The 23,766-nt window shown below is 40.1% G+C and overlaps 1 protein-coding gene across 1 annotated transcript; it reads right to left on the bottom strand.

Moving 5' to 3' along the window:
• Nucleotides 1-22,322: 22,322 nt before the first annotated feature.
• Nucleotides 22,323-23,274, bottom strand: LOC110543489 (olfactory receptor 10Q1-like). The gene has a single exon (XM_021629800.1). The coding sequence runs from the start codon at nucleotides 23,272-23,274 to the stop codon at nucleotides 22,327-22,329; it is 948 nt and encodes a 315-aa protein (XP_021485475.1). The 3' UTR covers nucleotides 22,323-22,326.
• Nucleotides 23,275-23,766: the final 492 nt, after the last annotated feature.

Here is a 23,766-nt window from a genome sequence, read left to right as displayed (position 1 = left end):
AAAAAGAAATGGAACAAGACAGGCAGTTTAACCAACTAAGAAGGAGAGGGGAAATTTGGAGGGGAAGGGGCAGGAAGGAGAGTGGGAATAAAAATTGAGAAGGGAGGGGGGATCAGGCTGTAAAGTGATTAAATAAATAAATAAATGGAAAATAAAAGAAACGGAACAATTTCAGCAACCTAAAAACAACATCCATATTTCCCTCAGCCTTTACTCCCCATAAGTAACCATTCCTGACCTTTACCACTGCAGATTAGGTTAACTGTGTTTCAATTTCTGTATGTAATTATAAGGCATGTAGTTTATTGTTCATGACTAAATGCAATTAAGACAACTTTTGAACAAAGGTACTGGGTTCCTAAATGACTGATCAGAATGTGTGACACACAGAAGAAACGTTGTAAGGTAAAAAAAAGATGTTTTGAACAAATCAATAATAAAACATGTTTAATATTAAACAGTAAATTAAAATCTTAAGATTAAAATAATTATGAATAATTTTTGAAAATATAATATTATATGCCATGTTTGTCTTTCTGCTTCTAGGTTACCTCACTCAAGATGATCTTTTCTAGTTCCCACCATTTGCCTTTAGAAAGACACCCAAGGTATATACTCACTCATAAGTGGTTATTAGACATATAATATAGGATAAGCATACTAAAATCTATACTCCTAAAGAAGCTAAGCAACAAGGAAGACCCTAGGGAAGATGCTCAATCCTCATTCAGAAGGGCAAATGTGATAGACATCGGAAGCAGGAGAAGACAGGGAACAGGACAGAAGTCTACCACAGAGGGCCTCTGAAAGACTCCACTGATCAAGGTATTGAAGCAAAGGGCAAGGGCTGCGACTCATAGCCAAACTTTGGGAGAATGTATTGAATTTTATGAAAGAAGGAGGAGATAGAAAGACCTGGAGGAGACAGGAACTCCAAAAGGAAACCAATAGAGCCTCACCCCTCAAAAAACAAACAAACAAACAAACAAAAAACAAAACAAACAAAAAACAAAACAACAGCAACAACAACAAACCCGGGCTCTGGGGCTCCTGCAGAGATTGATATCCCAACCAAGGACCATGCATGGAGAAGACCTAAAACCCCTGCTCAAATGTAGCCCATAGACTCAGTCTCCAAGTAAGGAGAGCAGGGGCTATCTCTGGCATGAACTCAGTAGCAGGGTCTCTGATCACCTCTGCCTGGGCAGTGCAGCCTTGCCAAGCCACAGAGGAAGACAATGCAGCCAGTCCTGATGAGACCTGACAGTCTAGGGTCATATAGAAGGAGAAGAGATCCTCCCCTATTAGTGGACTAGGAGAGGGGTATGGGAGGAGAAGAAGGAGGATGGGATTGGGAGGAGTCAAGGGAGGGGGCCACAGCCAGGATACAAAGTGAATAAACTGTAATAAATAATAATAATTAACAAAACATGCAAAATAAGAAGATATTATAAATTATAAAAAGTTAAAACATGAAAATTTAAACTAAAATTTATATAGTTGTCAAACTTACAAAAAAGAGATAGGAGAAAGTATAGCATACTAAAGTCCTGTTTGAAGAGAATAAGACACCACTTTTGATGTTTTGTTTTATTTATTTAGTTATTGTTCCTTTTTTTTTTTGAGAAATGGTATTACTTGGAGCTCACCATTTAGACCAAGCCCACTTCCTGAGTACTTATGGCTGTGTGACTCCATACCTGGCAAGAGGTACTTTTATAGCTGTGAGATAGATGTTTACCAAATTATTATGTCTGGGAAATCATGCACAGTACAAACAAAGAATATCCATTCCAAATAAGCAAACAATGTTCCAAAACTAAGATACTGTAGAGTAAAAAGGGCTGAAGACAAAGAGAAGTTGATAAGAGAGTTTAAAATGAGCTGAGAAAAGTGTTTTGTTAGTGAAAATAAGCCCAAGCAGGTATTTGTTTTTTAATTTTCCTTGAAGATAAAAATTATATGCACACAAGTCAAAGTATCTGAGCAAAGTCAAATACAGTGAAACAGGAGTTCACCACCGCTTTGACTTTTCCTTCCTCCATGGTTGTTCGATACAGTGAACAGAGATACCAATGACTAGATCATCCGAATAAAAATACAAGAGGATCAACCGCACATGTAAGGCTCAGTAAGAAACTCACAACGGTTGTTACTCCCAGAAGTAATGTATTGGATAATTTCTTACCTGATTTCACCTACTGGATGTGTCAGGTCATCCAGTGTTCCTCACTTAAAACTCACCCACACTGTGCCTTTTCTCTGCCTAATGGCTATCTATTTATATATATATATATATTTTTCATGTGCAACGTACAACACTGGAGAACTTTGTTGAGACAGATTCGGCTGATCAATAGATAGCGGAAAGCAAACAATTAAACTATTGATGTCCTTATTGAACTGACCTGTTGGGCTAATGATAAGAAACTCTATTGATGTCCTTATTGAACTGACCTGTTGAGCTAATGATAAGAAACTCATTTGTTTTATAATTACCCCTTCGTGGCTGATTGATAGTGCCAATCCACAAATACTGTATTTAGAAAATGAAAATGCTCTTCAAAATAACAGAGAATCATGAGACCACAGAATTCTGTAGGTATAGGTCATATATAAAAGACATAGGTTACTCATAAAATGCACATAAAATTGAATGTCTAAGGAATTTAAGAGACATGTGATCCTACCTTTTTGTAGACTGTCTACCACAACTAAGGTCTTCAGAGATTAAGTCCACTGCAAATGAATGTGATGGTTATTAGAATGTCCAGTGCCAGAATTTACATCCTACTAGATTAGTTTAGAGATGTGCCCACATACATTGCCTCAAGTATGTTTCTCTCCTCATTTACACTCGGGATTTTGAAACATAGTTAACAGAACATAGACATTAAATAAATAAAACATTGGGATGATTCTGACAGTGCAGATGGCCATAATACTACTGATTCATCACCTACAGATTGGGAAGGATGTTGCGCTAGGTTGATTTGCATTGAGATTTACTGAAGAAATACCAGTTGGAGAGTAAAGTGGTATTTGGAGTCTCTCCTTTTACCCCTCTCTCTATTGTATCATTGCCCAAGCCACTGTCTCTAAAAGAGTTTATGCAGGCCTGGCTTTTCTAGAGTTCAGGTGTCTCTCCTGAGAAGCTTGGCTTACAAATCTGAGAGGGAAGTATATGCTGAAATGTGACTTGAAGACAAAACTAAAACAGATAACAAATGTGCAAGGATCTACACCAAGGCCTCTTGGTGATTAAATTCTAGACTGTTTCAGGATTGGCCACAATGGAGACTATTTTCTTTCTTTTTTCTTCTTTTTAAATTTCTTTTTCCCTTGTGTTTTCTTTTTTGCATCCAGAGGGCAGTTTATCCTCCCTCCTCTCTTCCAGGCCCTCCACATCACCCTGCCTCTGCCTTCCCCATTCACTTCTTCAGAAAGGTGTGCTTTCAGTGGTGCACATATGTAATTCCAGCACTCATAAAGGCAGAGGCAGGGAGATATCTATGAGTTCAAGGTCAGCCTTACTTACAAAGTGAGTCCAGGACAGCCAAGGCTACACAGAAAAACCCTGTCTGGGAATAAAAACAAAACAAACAGAAAGAGGCAGGTGTCCCATGGATTTCAACCAAACATGACATATCAAGTTACAGTAAGACTAGGAACCTTCAACTTAGATGTCCCTCAACCAAAGAACAGATAAATAAATCGTGGTACATTTATACCATTGAGTATTGCCAAACTCTTAAGAGAGGACCTAGACCTCCTGCTCAGATGTAGCCCATAGACGTCTCAGTCTCCATGTGTGTTCCCTAAGAAGAGGAAAAGAGACAGTCTCTGGCATGGATTCTGTTGCCTGCTCCTTGATCATTTCTCTCTGGTGGGGCAACCTAGCCAGCCCACAGAGGAAGAGGATCCAGGCATTCCTGATGGGACCTGATAGGCTAGAGCGTCATACAGTAGGGGAAGAGGACTTCCCCTATCAGTGGACTAGGGAAGAGGGATAGGGGAGGAAAAGGGAGGAAGGGCGGGACTGGGAGGAGATGAGGGAGGCAGATACAACTAGAATACAAATTGAATAAATAGTAAATAATAGTAAGAAGACGAAGGAAAAGAAGAAGAAAATAAAGGAAATAAATTTAAAAAAATAACATGAAATTTCCAGACTTGTGTATTTTCAATTGATGATATCAAATCCATCTTTCCTGTTCTACTGCTCAAAGCTACCACTACTGTTGTGCAAATTGTTTTGAGTCTTTAAGGTGACTTTTTATCTGGTTAAAATCAAGGGTCAAATTCCAAAAACCACAGCTCTGACTGATGATAAAATCATAAGAGTTAGGGGGAATCTAGACCTTAAAGCTTTTTGCACTTACCAGGGCAGAGATAGATCTGAAAGCACCTCTCCTGAACTTCTCAGAACTAGACTCTTCATCTGAGTCCTAGAGTTAATGTAGCCAGGAACTCACAGTGACTCACATGGGACATTTGATTCCTCCCAGCTCCTTAGGGACATCCCTACCGTGCTTTTCTCAAGATAAACAATTATTTTTACATTGTTGTCAGGAAGAGGCAATGGGGAATAGGCAGGTAACTGTTTTTCATTGCTCTTTCTTCTGTGCTATTTCTACACTGCATTTCTTCTTCCTTGTGACTTTATTGGTTATTGCTGTTCAGAGAAGGTATATTGTAGGCTGTGAAGTGAAGAAACATTGAGAGTTGCTTCTGTTCTTACCTCTTTTTTTATTTCCCATTTCTGATTTTTTTTTTCAATGCAGTTTATTCAGGAACATTGAACAATCCTCGGACCCCGGGGAAAGCCAGCCCACAGCTTAAATAGCCTCTGGGTAGCCAACCCAGGCATGCCACGGGGGCAATGCAGATAGGTCCACATACATGGAAGCAAGCCAGATCCTCGGCCTTAGCCAAATGTGGAGTTGTTCGTGACAGAGAGCACTCACCATCGGGAAGGTGGAAGGAGGAAACCGGCTCCATCTTTAAGGCATAGCATTCCGCAGCTCTCTACAGTTCCCCCTTTTTGTTTTAGACGCATCAGGCAAGAGTAGAGGTCTGATCTCTGATATTAGAAATAAATTGGGACTTTGTACAGATGTTCATTTAGGTGTCATCCACCCAAAGAGCATCAGACCGTCCGATACCTTTTTCTCAGAGGCGGGACCTGGGGCATCAACCCGCATGCAATCAGACATGCTCTTCTCTGGGTCCAAAGCAGCTGACCCTGAGTGCAGTGCTTAGCCTCGCATCCTGAGCGTATCATTTTAGCTTTTTATGGTATCCAACCATGCTTGGGGAGAATGTCCTGCTTCAATGGCTGTAAAGGCCTGAATGATCATGGCTGCATCACACTGTTGTGAGACTCTAATCTTGCATATATACCACAGGCAAACCAAGGAGACCAACACCAGAAGGCCTGCTAACACTCCCATGCCCACCCATTCTTTCAGATGATTCATGGCTGCAGCAATCCATGTTGATAATCCTGTGGCCAGTCCTGCGTCCACTCCGGTAGAATTTACTGTGACAATGGCCACTCTCAGCTGCTCCATCTTAGTATCGAATTCTCCAGTCCAATTACCTAAAATATAGCTCGACAATTGTTTAGACAGATTTGCAGCGCAGGAAAAATTCTCATGTTGTATGCTAGTGACACAAAACAGAGAATTCTCTGTAGAGGAATACCGAATGGCAGAGAAGCACTTAAAGAAATGCTCAACCTCATTAGCCATTAGGGAAATGCAAATCAAAACAACCCTGAGATTTCACCTTACACCCATGAGAATGGCCAAAATCAAAAACTCAAGTGACAACACATGCTGGAGAGGTTGTGGAGAAAGGGGAACCCTTCTCCACTGCTGGTGGGAATGTAAACTTGTACAACCACTCTGGAAATCAATCTGGCGCTTTCTCAGACAACTAGGAATAGCGCTTCCTCAAGATCCAGACATACCACTACTGGGCATATATCCAAAAGAGGCTCAAGTACACAAAAAGGACATTTGCTCAACCATGTTTGTAGCAGCTTTATTTGTAATAGCCAGAAGCTGGAAACAACCCAGATGCCCCTCAACTGAAGAATGGATGCAGAAATTGTGGTACATCTACACAATGGAATATTACTCAGCAATGAAAAATAAGGAAATCATGAAATTTGCAGGTAAATGGTGGGATCTGGAAAGGATCATCCTGAGTGAGTTGTCTCAGAAGCAAAAAGACACACATGGTATATACTCACTCATATAGACATACAACATAGGACAAACCCACTAAAACCTGTGCATCTAAAGAAACTAAGCAAGAGAGAGGACCCTAACTAAAACGTCCAAACCCCATCCAGAAAGGCAAAGAGGATGGACATCAGAAGAAGAAGAAAACAGGAAACAACCTAGGAACCTACCACAGAGGGCCTCTGAAAGCCTCTGCCCTTCAGATTATCAAAGCAGATGCTGAGCCTGATGGGCAACTGTTGGGCAGAGTGAACGGAATTTTAGGTAAGAACTGGGAAATAGTAAGAGCTGGAGAGGACAGGGTCTCCACAAGGAGAGCAACAGAACAAGAAAATTTGAACATAGGGAACTTCCCAGAGACTCATACTCCAACCAAGGACTATTCATGGAGATAACCTAGAACCCCTGCACAGATGTAGCCCAGGGCAGTTCAGAGTCCAATTGGGTTACATAGTAATGTGAAGAGGGACTGCCTCTGACATAATCTGATTGGCCTGCTCTTTGATCACCTCCCTCTGGGGGGGGGGAGCAGCCTTACCAGGCCACAGTAGAGGACAATGCAGCCACTTTTGATGTGAACTGACAGACTAAGATCAGAAAGGAGAGGAGAACCTCCCCTATTAGTGGACTTGGGGAGTGGCATGCAAGCAGAGGGAGGAGGGAGGGTGGGATTGGGATGGGAGGAGGGAGGGGCTTATGGGGGGATGCAGAATGAATAAAGTGTAATTGATGAAAAATTTAAAAAAAAGGGAAAAAAATAATTTAAGAACCTTAAATGACTTTCAAAATTGGAGGAAAACATGGAGTTAGTCAATTGGCATGGAGCACGTCTCGCCCCTGGGGGCAATGGTCTCCTGAACCTACTCAGACCTCGGACACCACCACTGCTAGTTCTAGAACTGACGCAGGATGTTCCAACGAGGGGTTAAGGCTTCTCATAATATTTCCTATAAGCCCACACCTGTTTGTCTATAACCCCCATTTTTATTCATTATTAGCCAGATAGAGCCAAGTAATTGTGGTAATGATACTTGCTTTTTTGCCCAATGCTGGAATGCTAGTAAAGTTAGGTATGCCCTGGTTACTCGCATGCCTCACTGGGTGCCTATGCCCATTGATGCCCCTCACGCTATGACTCTCTTCAGACAGAAAAGGGATCTTGGAACTACAGCCACCATTGTTACTACCATCTCATTGACGGCTGTTGGAGCTACCACCGGGGCATTAGCCATGAGTCATACTGGGCAGACTGCTCAGACCCTGAATAATCATTTAGCCAATGTAGCTCATGCCTTAGTTGTACATAAAGGAATTAATGCTCAACTAAAAGGAAGCTTGATGGTGTTCAATCAGAGGATTGACCTCTTGCAGGAGCAAATTGATACCCTATGGCAAATCGCTCAACCTGGCTGTCAATGAAACCGTTTCTGATTTTTTTATTTTATTTTTTTTTAATTTTTCATCAATTACACTTTATTAATTCTGCATCCCCCCATAAGCCCCTCCCTCCTCCCCTCCCAATCCTACCCTCCCTCCTCCCTCTGCATGCATGTCACTCCCCAAGTCCACTGATAGGGGAGGTTCTCCTCTCCTTTCTGATCTTAGTCTATCAGTTCACATCGAAAGTGGCTGCATTGTCCTCTACTATGGCCTGGTAAGGCTGCTCCCCCCCCCCCAGGGGGAGGTGATCAAAGAGCAGGCCAATCAGATTATGTCAGAGACAGTCCCTCTTCACATTACTATGTAACCCAATTGGACTCTGAACTGCCCTGGACTACATCTGTGCAGGGGTTCTGGGTTATCTCTATGAATAGTCCTTGGTTGGAGTATGAGTTTCTGGGAAGTTCCCTATGTTCAAATTTTCTGGTTCTGTTGCTCTCCTTGTGGAGACCCTGTCCTCTCCAGCTCTTACTATTTCCCAGTTCTTACATAAAATTCCATTCACTCTGCCCAACAGTTGCCCATCAAGCTCAGCATCTGCATTGATAGTCTGTAGGGCAGAGGCTTTCAGAGGCCCTCTGTGGTAGGTTCCTAGGTTGTTTCCTGTTTTCTTCTTCTTCTGATGTCCATACTCTTTGTATTTCCAGATGGGGATTGGACATTTTAGTTAGGGTCCTCTCTCTTGCTTACTTTCTTTAGATGCACAGGTTTTAGTGGGTTTGTCCTATGTTGTATGTCTATATGAGTGAGTATATACCATGTGTGTCTTTTTGCTTCTGGGACAACTCACTCAGGATGATCCTTTCCAGATCCCTCCATTTACCTGCAAATTTCATGATTTCCTTATTTTTCATTGCTGAGTAATATTCCATTGTGTAGATGTACCACAATTTCTGCATCCATTCTTCAGTTGAGGGGCATCTGGGTTGTTTCCAGCTTCTGGCTATTACAAATAAAGCTGCTACAAACATGGTTGAGCAAATGTCCTTTTTGTGTACTTGAGCCTCTTTTGGATATATGCCCAGGAGTGGAATGGCTGGATCTTGAGGAAACGCTATTCCTAGTTGTCTGAGAAAGTGCCAGATTGATTTCCAGAGTGGTTGTACAAGTTTACATTCCCACTGGCAGTGGAGAAGGGTTCCCCTTTCTCCACAACCTCTCCAGCATGTGTTGTCACTTGAGTTTTTGATCTTGGCCATTCTCATGGGTGTAAGGTGAAATCTCAGGGTTGTTTTGATTTGCATTTCCCTAATGGCTAGTGAGGTTGAGCATTTCTTTAAGTGCTTCTCTGCCATTAGATATTCCTCTACAGAGAATTCTCTGTTTAGCTCTGTTCCCCATTTTTTAAGTGGATTACTTGGTTTGCTGCTTTTCAGCTTCTTTAGTTCTTTATATATACTGGATATGAGTCCTCTGTCAGATAAAGGGTTGGTGAAGATTCTTTCCCAATCTGTAGGCCGTCGTTTTGTTTTGATGACGGTATCCTTTGCTTTACAGAAGCTTTTCAGTTTCATGAGGTCCCATTTATCGATTGTTGCTCTTAGAGCCTGTGCTGTTGGTGTTCTGTTCAGGAAGTTTTCTCCTGTACCAATGAGTTCTAGGGTATTTCCCACTTTTTTTTCAAGCTGATTTAATGTGTCTGGTTTTATGTTGAGGTCTTTGATCCACTTGGACTTCAGTTTTGTGCAGGGTGATAAGTATGGGTCTATTTTCATTTTTCTACATGTAGATATCCAGTTGGACCAGCATCATTTGTTGAAGATGCTATCTTTTTCCATTGAATGGTTTTGGCATCTTTGTCAAAGTTCAGGTGTCCGTAAGTGTGTGGGTTTATTTCTGGGTCCTCTGTTCGGTTCCATTGATCCACCATTCTGTTTTTATGCCAGTACCATGCAGTTTTTAAAACTGTTGCTCTATAGTACAGCTTAAGATCAGGGATGGAAATACCTCCAGAAGATCTTTTATTGTAGAGGATTGTTTTAGCAATTCTGGGTTTCTTGTTATTCTATAGGAAGTTGAGAATTTTTCTTTCCAGGTCTGTAAAGAATTGTATTGGTAATTTGATGGGCATTGCATTGAATCTGGAGATTGCTTTTGGTAAGATGGCCATTTTTACTATGTTAATCTTGCCAAGCCATATAGTGGGTCACAAAACAAGCCTCAACAGATACAAGAAGATTGAAATAATCCCTTGTATCTTGTCTGATCACCATCAAATAAAGCTGGACCTCAACAATAACAAAAATAGCAAAAAGCCTACACACACATGGAAACTGAACAACTTGTTACTAAATGACAGCTGGGTCAGGGAAGAAATAAAGAAAGAAATTAAAGTCTTTCTAGAACTCAATGAAAATGAAGACACAACATACCCAAACTTGTGGGACACAATGAAAGCAGTGCTAAGAGGAAAGTTCATAGCACTAAGTGCCTTCAAGAAGAAATTCGAGACAGCTCATTCAAGCACCTTAATGGCTCACTTAAAAACCCTAGAAAAACAAGAAGCAGACACACCAAGAAGGAGTAGATGGCTGGAAATAATCAAACTTAGGGCTGAAATCAATCAATTAGAAACAAAACAATTCAAAGAATCAATGAAACCAAGAGCTGGTTCTTTGAGAAAATCAACAAGATGGACAAACCCTTAGCCAAGCTAACTAAAAGGCAGAGAGACACCACCCAAATCAACAAAATCAGAAATGAAAAGGGTGATATAACTACAGACACTGAGGGAATCCAAACAATAATTAGGACTTACTTCAAAAGTCTATATGACACAAAATTTGACAATCTAAATGAAATGGACAATTTTCTTGATAGATTTGACTTACCAAGGCTGAATCAGGACCAGGTAAATCAACTAAATAGACCTATATCCCCCAAAGAAATAGAAGCGGTCATCAAAAGTCTCCCATCCAAAAAAAGCCCAGGACCAGATGGCTTCAGCGCAGAATTCTACCAGACCTTCAAAGAAGAGCTAACACCAATTCTCTTCAAACTATTCCACAAAATAAAAACAGAAGGAACATTACCAAACTCATTCTATGAAACCACAGTCACCTTGGTACCTAAACCTCACAAAGACTCAACAAAGAAAGAGAATTTCAGGCCAATCTCCCTTATGAACATTGATGCAAAAACACTTAATAAAATACTTGCAAACCGAATCCAAGAACACATCAAAGATATTATCCACTATGACCAAGTAGGCTTCATCCCAGGTATGCAGGGGTGGTTCAATATATGGAAATCCATCAATGTGATCCACCATATTAACAAACTGAAAGAAAAAAACCACATGATAATCTCCCTAGATGCTGAAAAAGCATTTGACAAAATCCAACATCCATTCATGTTTAAAGTATTGGAGAGATCAGGGATACAAGGCACATATCTAAATATAGTAAAGGCGATATACAGCAAGCCTATAGCCAACATCAAACTGAATGGAGAGAAACTTAAAGCAATCCCACTAAAATCAGGGACAAGACAAGGCTGCCCACTCTCTCCATATCTCTTCAACATAGTGCTGGAAGTCCTTGCTAGAGCAATAAGACAGTTGAAGGAGATCAAGGGGATACAAATTGGAAAGGAAGAAGTCAAATTATCACTATTTGCAGATGATATGATAGTATACGTGAGTGACCCCGAAAACTCTACCAGGGAACTCCTAAAGCTGATAAACACCTTCAGCAAAGTGGCCGGATACAAAATTAACTCAAAAAAATCAGTAGCCCTCCTGTATACAAAAGACAAAAGGGCTGAGAAAGAAATTAGGGAAACAACACCCTTCACAATAGCCACAAATGACATAAGGTACCTCGGAGTAACCCTAACCAAGGAAGTCAAAGACTTGTATGAAAAAATTTCAAATCTCTGAAGAAAGAATTAGAAGAAGATATGAGAAGATGGAAAGATCTCCCATGCTCATGGCTTGGCAAGATTAACACTGTTCTTACTTCTTATGCCAACTAAAGAGGAATATTTAGGAAATGCTTAGAATATTGAGATGGAATTCTCTGCCACTGACTGAAAGAGATTCCATCTCTAGAAGAACACAGAGGCCATCGGACACCAGGGTAGCAAGTACACTGTAAAACCAGTGATTCAATGCCCATGGCTTTGAAATGTAAAACAAAAATATCTGCTCTTATAATATTGAGAAATAATCTCTAAATAATATTGAATTTTTGATCAACTGTAAATATGGAATAACAGACCCCAAAATGGACAAAAAGAAAATGGGAAACTGTATAGACAGACACACATTAACATGCCTTTCCTTCTAACATCCCTCATAAAAATTTGGAGTTATTTGTCACCTGTCAAGAACAATCATTCTATTTTTCAAGAAGTATATCAAACCTATGGTTTAACAAAAGCATGATGGATATTCAATCACAGGTGTTCACGGTTATTAGAGACAACAATTATGTGCTGGTGAAGAATAATGTTATCCTATTATCTATCTGTCTGTCTATCTTTCATCTATCTATCTATCTATCTATCCATCTATCATCTACCTATATAGTATCTCTCTGTCATCTACCCTCCTGTCATCTAATATCTGACTATTATCTATCAATCATTAATTTTACCTATATTAGCTATCATCTACTATCTACTTCTCTCTGTGTGTGTCTATTTTTATCTGCTATTGATTATCTCTCAATCATCTCTATGCTCTGTAGTATCTATCATCTACCATCTATCTGCCCTCTTTCTGTCTCTGTCTTGTGTGTGTGTGTGTGTGTGTGTGATCTGTATTTCCACCTCTATTCCATTATTTGTTTCTCTATCTAGTCTGATCTAAGAAATAAATACGGTAGAGCCAGAACCTTTAACTTCCTGATTTATCCATAAAAGATAATTCTGAATTGTTATTTCTGTTACACTTTTAAGATGAACCTTCTGGGGATCATAGCCCAAAGGAAAAATTAAGTTTTGGTACTTTATATAGAAAGAAAAATGTCAAGAATGTTAGGGGGATGAATATAACAAAAGAAGGCAAAGAAAAATATTTTTTAAGTCTAACACATGAGTTTTTGATCTTAGCCACTAAACTAGAGAAACAGAAAGAATTTTGGTATAGAGTTATAAAATATTTTATTTATTAGATAATAGTTGTTGCTGGGACAAAATATCTGACAAAAATTGCTCATGCTAATATATATTATATAGAATATATGTATATTATTGATATGTATATACATATGTTTTTGATGACAGTTAGTGAAAAAAGATGCCAGAAATTTGAGTATTTAAGGGGTATATGGGACAGTTTGGAAAGAGGAGAAGGAGGGAAAAATTATGTAATTGTGTTATACTCTCAAAAATAAAAAAGTTTTGAGGACAACGTAAGGAAGGGTTCTTTCAGATCACAATTTAAGGAGACACATACTCTCTTGATGATAGGAGCTTGAGGGAGTTACTTTTCACTTTACAGTCAGAGTTAGGCAGCAGGTAGAGATGAGTATTTGTGTTCAGTGTTCTTTCTCTTTTATATTCAGCCCAGGACCACAAACCCATGCTGTAATGTTGTCCACATGTTGGGCCCACCTTTCCACCCCACTTTACCTAATCTAAACTCTCTGATAGGCATGTTCAGAAATAAGTGTAAGATTTCACTGAGGATAGGATCTCTCTATTCTCCATTCAATGCAAAACAAATATAAGATGAACTCTAGAAAAGAGTAGAACATAGAAGGTTAAAGGCATAAAACTATTTACATAAAAGTAACATTATACAGATGGATCAAATTCTATTTAGGAACATATATGTATATACGTACATATGTGTAAGTAGCGATTAATTTAGAAATGGTCATAAATTTGAAAGACAACAAGGAGAAATATGTAAATAAGACACTTCTTTTTTATTTTTTATTTTTTTATTTTTTTATTAATTACACTTTATTCATTTTGTATCCTCCATAAGCCCCTCCCTCTTAAAGGAAAACATAGAAAGTATTAATGTGACAATTATCATCTTTTTATTTATTTATTTTTTATTAATTACAGTTTATTCACTTTGTATCCCCCCATAAGCCCCATCCCTCCTCCCCTCCTGGTCCCATCCCCCTTCCCCCTTCTTTGAGCATGCCCCTTCCCAAGTCCACTGATAGGGGAGGTCCTCCTCTCCTTCCTTCTGATCTTAGTCTATCAGATCACACCAGGAATGGCTGCATTGTCATCTTCTGTGGCCTGGTAGGGCTGTTCTTCCCTCAGGGGGAGGTGATCAAAGAACAGGCCTATCAGATTATGTAGAGGATAGACAATTATAATCTTAAAAATAAAAATAGTATAAAAACCCAATTAGTGAAGTAATGTACAGATACAGAATGTATTTAGAGTCTCAAAATGAAATGGCCAGAGTAAACTTTTCCATACGCAGTACCTGTGATCTATAAGATTACAGACAAAAGAAAGAATATTGAAAGCTATTGGAAAGAACCACTGAGGTTTACTAAGACAAATTACATTGTTATTTTTAAGGTGGTTTAAGTGCTTTCTGCGGTGATGACTCAGTTGTTAGTAATTCCTTTGTTTTTCTTCTTTTGAGAGAGTTTTCTTTTAATTTTTTATATTAATTGCAGTTAATTCACTTTGTATCCCAGCTGTAGCTTCCTCTCTCATTCCCTCCTAATCCCACCCTCCTTCTGTCATCTCCTCCCATGCCCCTCCCCAGGTCCACTTATAGGGGAGGACCTTCTCCCCTTCCATCTGACTCTAGTCTCCTTAGGTCTCATTAAGACAGGCTGTATTGTCTTCCTCTGTGGCCTGGTAAGGCTGCTCCTCCCTCAGGGGGAGGTGATCAAAGAGCCAACCACTTTAAAGTACAGGTAGTAATGAAATGATGTCTTATAAGCTCAGAAAGAAAATAACTTTCCCTGCTAAACAAGAGGGAGATGATAACTGGTAAACCAAGCTAAGTAACAGACCAATAGTAATAAAAATCAGAAAGCTATTGGCACAAAATAGACTTGTTGATCAATTTGAAGAGCCAGTTATAAATTCACACACTTATGGACAACTGATTTTTGATAAAAAAAAAAAACAACAAAAAAGCAAAAATACAGACTAGAAAATAGACATGTTTAACAAATCATGTTGGTTAAACTAAATAGCCATATGTGGAAGCATTCAAATAGATCTATACTTACCTCCCTGAACAAAAATCAACTCCAAATGGGTCAACGACCTCAACATGAAATCAGATACATTGAATCTGATAGGTGAGAAAGTTCCTATATCCTTGAACTCACTGGCAAAGGAAAACAGTCAACAATATACTACTAATGTAGGCAATGAAATGACACCTGATGGCATTCTGCTGTACTTATAGATCAGTGCCTTCCTCAGCCATCATCAGAGAAGCTTTCTCCTACAACAGAGTGGAACAAATACAGAGATCCACACACAATATTCAGAGTGAGGATCCTATGAATGGCTCAGTTCTAAATTGTGTGTTTCCATCAAATTCTTCCTGTAAGGGCTCAGGGAATCTTAAAGAGCTGGCAGATAGAGTGATAGAAAAGGATGGGATAGAGAACACCAAGGAAATGGGCCCAACTAAATGCAGCATTGCTAATACACATATGGACCTACAGACTTACAGACTGAGGCTTCATGCACAGGGTTCTCTCAGATCTGCACTAGATAATGTCATGTAGCTGAAAGGAGAAGTGCACACATGTACTCACACCCAACCAAGAAGCTATCTTCAATTAATAACTACTTGCAGAACAACGACAAAAAATTCCTGTGGAGTCTTACTGTGGAAACAAGCTAGGGTAGGCTGTAGCAGTAGCAGTAGATGGTCAATAAAAATTGAACTCAGTGGCATCTTTGGAGGTTGCTTCTCTCATGATGTCATGTCAGATCCTTTTTGTTTGTTTGTTGCTTTTATTTGTTTGTTTGTTTATTATTTTGCCCCATGGATTTTGTGTATAAATTATGGCTTCGATTCTGTCTTTTTTATGTAATTTTTTTGAATATGTGAATTAGTTGGTCTCTGTACCTGTGTCTGTTTCTTGGGCCTTTTCCTGGGTGATATTTCTTTTGTTTTTTATTTATTTGTTTTTTAAAATATTATTATATTTTATTATTATTCTATAGATGTCTGTTTTCTAACAAGAGGCAGAAAGGGAGTAGAGCCACATGAAAGAGGAGGTAGGAAGGAATTCAGGAAGGAAAACCATAAGCAGAATATATTGTATGAAAATAAATCTATTTATTTTCAGTAAAAGAAAAGAGAAAGTTATACTAGTTGAGATGAACTGCTGAAGTATATTGAAACTATTTGCATGTAAAATAAACCATTTTAACATACTAAAATTCTCTTAAAATACGGGTCATGGAATATGACATTCATAGGTAAAATGCTTACACGTTTATAGAATACACATAAGGCAAATGTTCATTCGAAAGATATTTACTTAGCTCATCATTATTTGCTTGTAGATGCAGTAATATCCAGAAAGTTTTTTTTTTCTCAAAGTATCACATTTTGCCAATAATCGAGACAAGAGATTAAACTTTTCCCAGTTGGTTATTTCAGTTGGTCCACATACAGTTCTTCCAGAGAAGCGAGTTCCCAGAGACAAAAGGAAAAGATGCATTAATATAATTCTAGTAGTACAATGGAAGCCAATGCCCAAGTTTCAGCCAAAGTTTGGTGACTCCAGCCGTGACTAAGACTCCTCCCTGCTGAGGGAAAAGGAAGCTGGCATAGCTAGAGGTCAGCCAGTGACTCTTTTATAAATGAGGTATTTTCAAGAATGTTACCTTTGTGGGGACTCTCTAATTGATCAGTCTGGGAACCGGAACCAATGAATGGCTATAATGACCTCACCATGTGGGGGAATGTGATGAAGAGCATGAACCCCTGCACGGAGAACTGAGCTTTGAACTGGATATGAAAAGAAAGGTGTGAATTGGCCTTAGCCTTGTATGTTTAACACCTGGGAATGGGTCTTTGGTACAGTAAAAAGGGTTTTATGAAAGAGTAGTTGGCCTGAAACTATTGTAACCTCATGAGTTATCCCATAAGAACAAGAAAGGGAGGTTCGATGAGCTTGAGCCTCCTTGAAATATACTGGGAGAGTCAACTTATGAGGGAAGAGGTGTTGGTCCACCTCACTTCTCATTTCTCCAGTCCCTCAAGTTGCTGTCTCTTTGGTGTTTCTTTCCATGAAATGACCAGAAAAGAATAAAACACCACCACTGGGATTCTTTCAAAAATAAGCTGCTGAGAATGGAACAGCAGCTCCAAACTCTCCTGAGATGCTTAGCTTACATGACAGTAAATGAGCCATATGTAGAAGAGTCACTCCATGCTGAAGGTAAGATCTGATAAAGAGTAGGCGGTGATTTTCACAAAGTAGCCTGAGAGTACATGCAGTCACTAAGTCCTGGGCTGCACTGGCATTGACTAGAGTCAGGACCAGTATATTTTTGACTCTTTATTACCATTTATAGCTTTACCTTCCTGCTCTATTTTTTCTTGTCCACCAGGAATGTTATGCAAAGTGTTTGGGTTAAGCACTCATGGGAGGGGCAAAAGAGTGGTAAACTCTCAGAAGCTCATCTGTCCATGGTGATGTAAGAAGTGGGAAATAGTAAGAGCTGGAGAGGACAGGAACTTCACAAGGAGAGCAACAGAACAAGAAAATTTGAACACATGGAACTTCCCAGAGACTCATACTCCAACAAAGGACTATTCATGGAGATAACCTAGAACCCCTGCACAGATGTAGCCCATGGCAGTTCAGTGTCCAAGTGGGTTACATAGTAATGGGAAGAGGGACTGCCTCTGACATGAACTGATTGGCCTGCTCTTTGATCACCTCCCCCTGAGGGGGGAGCAGCCTTACCAGGCCACAGAAGATGACAATGCAGCCACTTCTGATGAGACCTAATTGACTAAGATCAGAAAGAAGGAGAGGAGGACCTCCCCTATCAGTGGACTTGAGGAGGGGCATGCATGAAGAAGGGGAAGGGAGGGTGGGATCGGGAGGGAAGGAGGGTGGGGCTTATGGGGAGATACAAAGTGAATAAAGTGTAATTAATAAAAGTTAAATAAAAAATTTAAAAAAAATCTCGGAACATTGCTGGAACCCACACCCCAGAGCTTTCTTGGGCTCAATCAGAGTAGCTAAAAAACAGAAGCCATCTTGAACTTGTCAGACCTTCCTTAAGCCACAGAGAGAACTGAGCTCAGTTTCTAGGCCCACATGAGACATTCAACTTCTCCAAAATCCTTAGGGACAATATTCTAGAATGTTTTCCTCAAGATGAACAGTAATTTTCACACTGTAGTCTGGAAGAAGCAAATGCACAACTGACAGGTAGCGTTGCCTTTTCCCTCAGCGCCGTTATTGTGCTATGATTTTCCTCCTGGTGATTTAGTTAGTGCTGTTCAGAGCAAATAAATTGTTGCCTGTGGGTGTCTTATGTTTCCAGGAAGATGGAAGCATTTTGAACATTCCTTCTCTGTCCCCACCCTGTAGTATTTAGCAGAGGAGAATACTGAGTAAATATTCTGAGTTGAGCTGGCATCCTCTGCCAGAGATTGTGATACACCAAGATGTCATTAATAGAGGAATGATATAGTCAATGGCCTTTTTATCTGTAGATTAATTAAACCCAGTTTGTAAATACTAATAATTTAGTCACTAGGGGGCTTTTCCCTCAAAGTAGACAAAATAGCTTATTCTGGTGACAAATATTAGTAAGCATGTCCCAGAAATACAGATTTGGGGTATTTACTGGAACCCATCAGTACTGTCCATATGTACATGTTGAAAAACATTCAGTGAGTCATGGACAAATCCTGAAGACATCAAGCTGATTTTCCTTCACCTGCCAAGACACCTCAGCCAGGAACGGGATTTCACTAGTCCTTCCCTTATCAATGTTGGAATTATGGATGGCTCATTTTTCTGCAGTAAGTCAAGGACACTTTGAATTCCTGAGGACAACACTAAGTTGTGTTCAAAGAACAAGTTTTCTGCAACCTTACACAACCTGTGGCTCTTACAATCTATCAGGTCCCTGTCTCAAAATGTTTCTTGCACCAGGTAGAGAGCAGATATAACATAGATATCCTATTTAGGGCTGAGAAATCCATGGAGCAGCCGTGCTGTTAATATCAAAGAATATAATTGAAATATGGATTTTTTGATATTGAAGGGGAGAATAGAATGGTTCCTAGCACACTGGGAAGTCCGAAATATACTCCAAAATGCATGAGGGAAATGTAGGTTGCACAGTCAGATACACCGCCAAATTGCTATTTCTTCCCTTACAACACTTTCCTGCGCCTCCTAAGAAAATGTGTCATTCAAATAAAAACCTCCGTTGTGTACTCGAGAGGGAGCAACAAAGATGTGCACCATTAATTGATATCACAACATGCATGTTGCATTTATTCATGACTAATATTTAAAAGAAGTAATGCAAAGGAATGGCCGTTCATTTATCTATTTGTGTATCCATCCATCCATCATTTATCATCTATCAGTCTATCTATGTATCATCTATCTATAATTATCTGTCTCTGTATTTATCTGTCATCTATCATTTATCCATTCATAATCTATCATTTGTCTACTTATCATCGATCTATCATCTATATCTATTTATCTAATCTATATCTCCATCACCTGTCTACCTATCATTATCTCTTTCTATCATTCAGCTATTTCCCTATCTCTAACTAAACATAAATGAATGTGGATATGCCTAGGATCTTTCTTTTTGTGATTTGCCTATGACAGATATTTTTGAGGAATTATTTTATTATAGTTCTAAGGAGGAGTTTTCTAGAAAGCAGTCATGTTTTCTTTGGATAAAGAAAGGTTCAAAGAAAAAAGTACGAAGATTACAAGAAACAGCCTGAGGTAATTGTGTATCGCTGTAACGCAGTGTGTTACTGCAAGAATAATTGTTCACAGCAAACACTTAACAGCGAGAGCAATTTATTCCTCAGACCTACTTATGTCACATGAAGTCATGATAGAAGGGAAATTTGCAGTTGAATTCCATGGAGCAGAGATAAAAAAAAAAGTGTGTTTATTTTCTTGTCCCTTCTTATTTTATGTTTTCCATTAGCCCAGGTTCAACATAGAAACCATTCATGAACTTTGAAGTTGTGTCTGTATTTGGCTTCTTGAAAAAAAAAAAAAAAAAAAAAACAACTGTATTTTTCACTAAGGCTTTTCTTCTGAGTCCCTAAGATGGTCGATATTTTGTGTGGGAAGTATTGGCACAATGGTCCACTATCAGTTCACACAACATGGAATGTAACAATAAAGGCTATGAAGTAATTACATAGAATGAGGTAGTCAGCTAGTGAGATGAGTCAATTGGTAATGGTATCTGGTGTCAAGACTGCTGTACTGATTTCAATTTCTGATCTAAGTTGTCCTCTTCACCAGAGCATATGTTTTTTATTATGCCATTGCATCATACTGTCAATCACATGAAGTATATGGTTAAGAATTAATTCAATGGTCATTAGTGTACTACTGTACTTTGGTGGATTAAATTTGGTTTCATTGAGACATTTTTGAAATACGAGAGTAAATTATAGGCTTAAAGACCAGAAATATCTCAGGACTTAGTATACACAGATTCATATGATATTCAGGACATTTATGCCAATTTCTTAGGCCAGCTCAAAGCACATGTGTTTATGGCCCAGTCTTAGTATGTGCGCGCGCACACACACACACACACACACACACACACACACACACCCCTCGTGCCCCTCCCACACACAGCTGTTCTGGGAGAGGATAAATATTGATTGGCTCTGTTCTTGTTGGTACAGCAGGAGACTGAGCAGATTCGGGACCAGGACTCATCAAGAAATAAAGGAAGTGGAGAGGAGGGTGAAAGAGCAAACTTTGTTGCCAGAATTTCCAGCAGAGAGGCTTTGTGCTGGAGCCACAAGGGTTAGGTCTTGGGATAGTCTCCTAGTCTTCCATAGGTGCTTGGCCGGTGGAAGCTAATCCTTGTTTCCTTACCAGTAGTAGCTCATGAAGTCACCAGTGGAAATATCTGACATGAAGGAAACCCATCTATTTAACAGGCAATTGCAGACTATATCTTCACATCAAACCCAGAAAAACATTTATTTTGGAAAATATTCCCCCTTTTAAGACCCTGAATAATCATTTAGCCAATGTAGCTCATGCCTTAGTTGTACATAAAGGAATTAATGCTCAACTAAAAGGAAGCTTGATGGTGTTCAATCAGAGGATTGACCTCTTGCAGGAGCAAATTGATACCCTATGGCAAATCGCTCAACCTGGCTGTCAATGAAAGTATGCTGGACTTTGTGTCACTAGCATACAACATGAGAATTTTTCCTGCGCTGCAAATCTGTCTAAACAATTGTCGAGCTATATTTTAGGTAATTGGACTGGAGAATTCGATACTACGATGGAGCAGCTGAGAGTGGCCATTGTCACAGTAAATTCTACCGGAGTGGACGCAGGACTAGCCACAGGATTATCAACATGGATTGCTGCAGCCATGAATCATCTGAAGGAATGGGCGGGCATGGGAGTGTTAGCAGGCCTTCTGGTGTTGGTCTCCTTGGTTTGCCTGTGGTATATATGCAAGATTAGAGTCTCACAACAGTGTGATGCAGCCATGATCATTCAGGCCTTTACAGCCATTGAAGCAGGACATTCTCCCCAAGCATGGTTGGATACCATAAAAAGCTAAAATGATACGCTCAGGATGCGAGGCTAAGCACTGCACTCAGGGTCAGCTGCTTTGGACCCAGAGAAGAGCATGTCTGATTGCATGCGGGTTGATGCCCCAGGTCCCGCCTCTGAGAAAAAGGTATCGGACGGTCTGATGCTCTTTGGGTGGATGACACCTAAATGAACATCTGTACAAAGTCCCAATTTATTTCTAATATCAGAGATCAGACCTCTACTCTTGCCTGATGCGTCTAAAACAAAAAGGGGGAACTGTAGAGAGCTGCGGAATGCTATGCCTTGAAGATGGAGCTGGTTTCCGCCTTCCACCTTCCCGATGGTGAGTGCTCTCTGTCACGAACAACTCCACATTTGGCTAAGGCCGAGGATCTGGCTTGCTTCCATGTATGTGGACCTATCTGCATTGCCCCCGTGGCACGCCTGGGTTGGCTACCCAGAGGCTATTTAAGCTGTGGGCTGGCTTTCCCCGGGGTCCGAAGATTGTTCAATGTTCCTGAATAAACTGCATTGAAAAAAAAAAAAAAAGAATACAAGTAACCACTTTCTATAGAATGAGCTTTTCTTCCTCCTTGGGAGGGAGCATGTAAACAAACAGTAGCTTTTATCCAAAGGTAGTACATATGTGAGGTTTCCCAAGGAAGCAACTGTCTTGTGTGAACTGAGGATCCTTAAAATTGAGTGAAGTAGAACGACGCTTCCATATTGGAAGCTGTATTCAAGTTTTAAAATAATTCTATGAGTTCAAGAAAGTGAGTGTGGCTATCCTGGGGAACACATGATTTAAAAAATTTTCACAAAGTAGTGTTGAAAACAGTAAATTCTGTTTCTCCTTTTCAGTTGATTTAACTGAAAGTCACACACCCAAGTCCCTTGTTATCACTTGACATATTTACCTACTCTCAGACGGCTTTATGGAATATGGAGTTCTTCAGCGCACCTTTCACATCTTTATTCCGAAGGGTGTAAATCAGGGGGTTGAGTAACGGGGTGACAAAGGTGTAGACCAGGGCGATTTGGCGGTCCTCATCCTCTGAGGTGCTGGAGCGAGGCCTCAGGTACACCAGGCTACAGCAGCCATACTGCAGCAGGACCACAGTGAGGTGGGAAGAGCAGGTGGAAAAGGCCCTTTGGCGGCCCTCTGCAGAGCGCATGCGCAAGATAGTGGACGCAATGAACACATAGGAGATGCAAATCAGCAGGAATGGGACGGTCAGCACCAGGATGCCCACTACATAGAGGACTGCCTGGTGCACATGGATGTCAGCACAGGCCAGGCGCAGGACTGGGGGCACATCACAAAGGAAATGATTGATTTCCCGGTGATGTCCACAGAAGGGCAAGGTGAAAATTAAAGCAGTGAGCTGCAGGGAGAGGAAAAGCGCCAAGCTCAAAGAGCCCAGTACCATTTGGACACACAGCTTCTGGGTCATGATGAGGCTGTAGTGAAGAGGGTGACAGATGGCCACATACCGGTCATAGGCCATGACTGCAAGGAGAAAGCAGTCAGTACTTCCCAGAGTTACAAAGAAGAACATTTGTGTCCCACAGCCGGCCAGCGATATGGGCTTCCGGGCCCCAAAGATGTTGGAGAGCATCAAGGGCACCACATCGGTGGTGTAGCAGATTTCCAGGAGGGACAGACTGCCCAGGAAGAAGTACATGGGTGTGCGCAGAGAGCTGTGGGTGCACACCACCCAGATGATAGCAGCGTTGCCACAGAGGATCATCAGATAGAGAAGGAGGAAGAGGAGGAAGAGGAGAGCCTGGAATTCAGGGACATTGGTGAAGACACGGAACACGAACTCTGGGGTCCCAGTTTGGTTGAGGACCGATTTCCCTGGCAGCATGTCTTGTGTGGAGGGGGGAAAAAAAGAGAAAAGAGAGAAATGGGATCTCTCATTTACTGAGTTGCTCTAACCCCAAGGAAACACAGGGAGGCCGAATCTGAGTTTAGCTCTGTGATTTCCTTCTTAAAAATTAGTTTCAATCCCGATGTCAGGAAATAAATTCACAATAAAAGTCTGGCATATTTTTCCTAAGAAATCTTCATTAGCAATGAAGGTGTTTATCTATGGGCAAATCCCGAGACAAAACAGGTAGATGCTTCTAGTCAAATACATTTATCCATTTATTTCAGCATTTTGTCTTAACTGAGAAGTACTAATATAGTGTTTGTATGTAAAACAGTGTATTTTGTACATATCTTTAAACACTACAAAGATATATCGTAGGCATGTTTAAAGTTAAATAAATGGGTGCACTGTTCAGGTTTTCAAAATACATTCTTACTCAGATAGACCACAAGCACATATTAGTATGTAAAACCCAAGTAAAGATAT

Source organism: Meriones unguiculatus, chromosome 1, assembly GCF_030254825.1.
Source record: "Meriones unguiculatus strain TT.TT164.6M chromosome 1, Bangor_MerUng_6.1, whole genome shotgun sequence".
NCBI lineage: Eukaryota > Metazoa > Chordata > Mammalia > Rodentia > Muridae > Meriones > Meriones unguiculatus.
The sequence above is the reverse complement of the archived record's forward strand: the minus strand, read 5'-3'. Positions and strand labels throughout refer to the sequence as shown.

Coding starts and splice junctions, on each gene's coding strand:
- LOC110543489 (XM_021629800.1), bottom strand. CDS start 23,274: ATGCTGCCAGGGAAATCGGTCCTCAACCAAACTGGGACCCCAGAGTTC.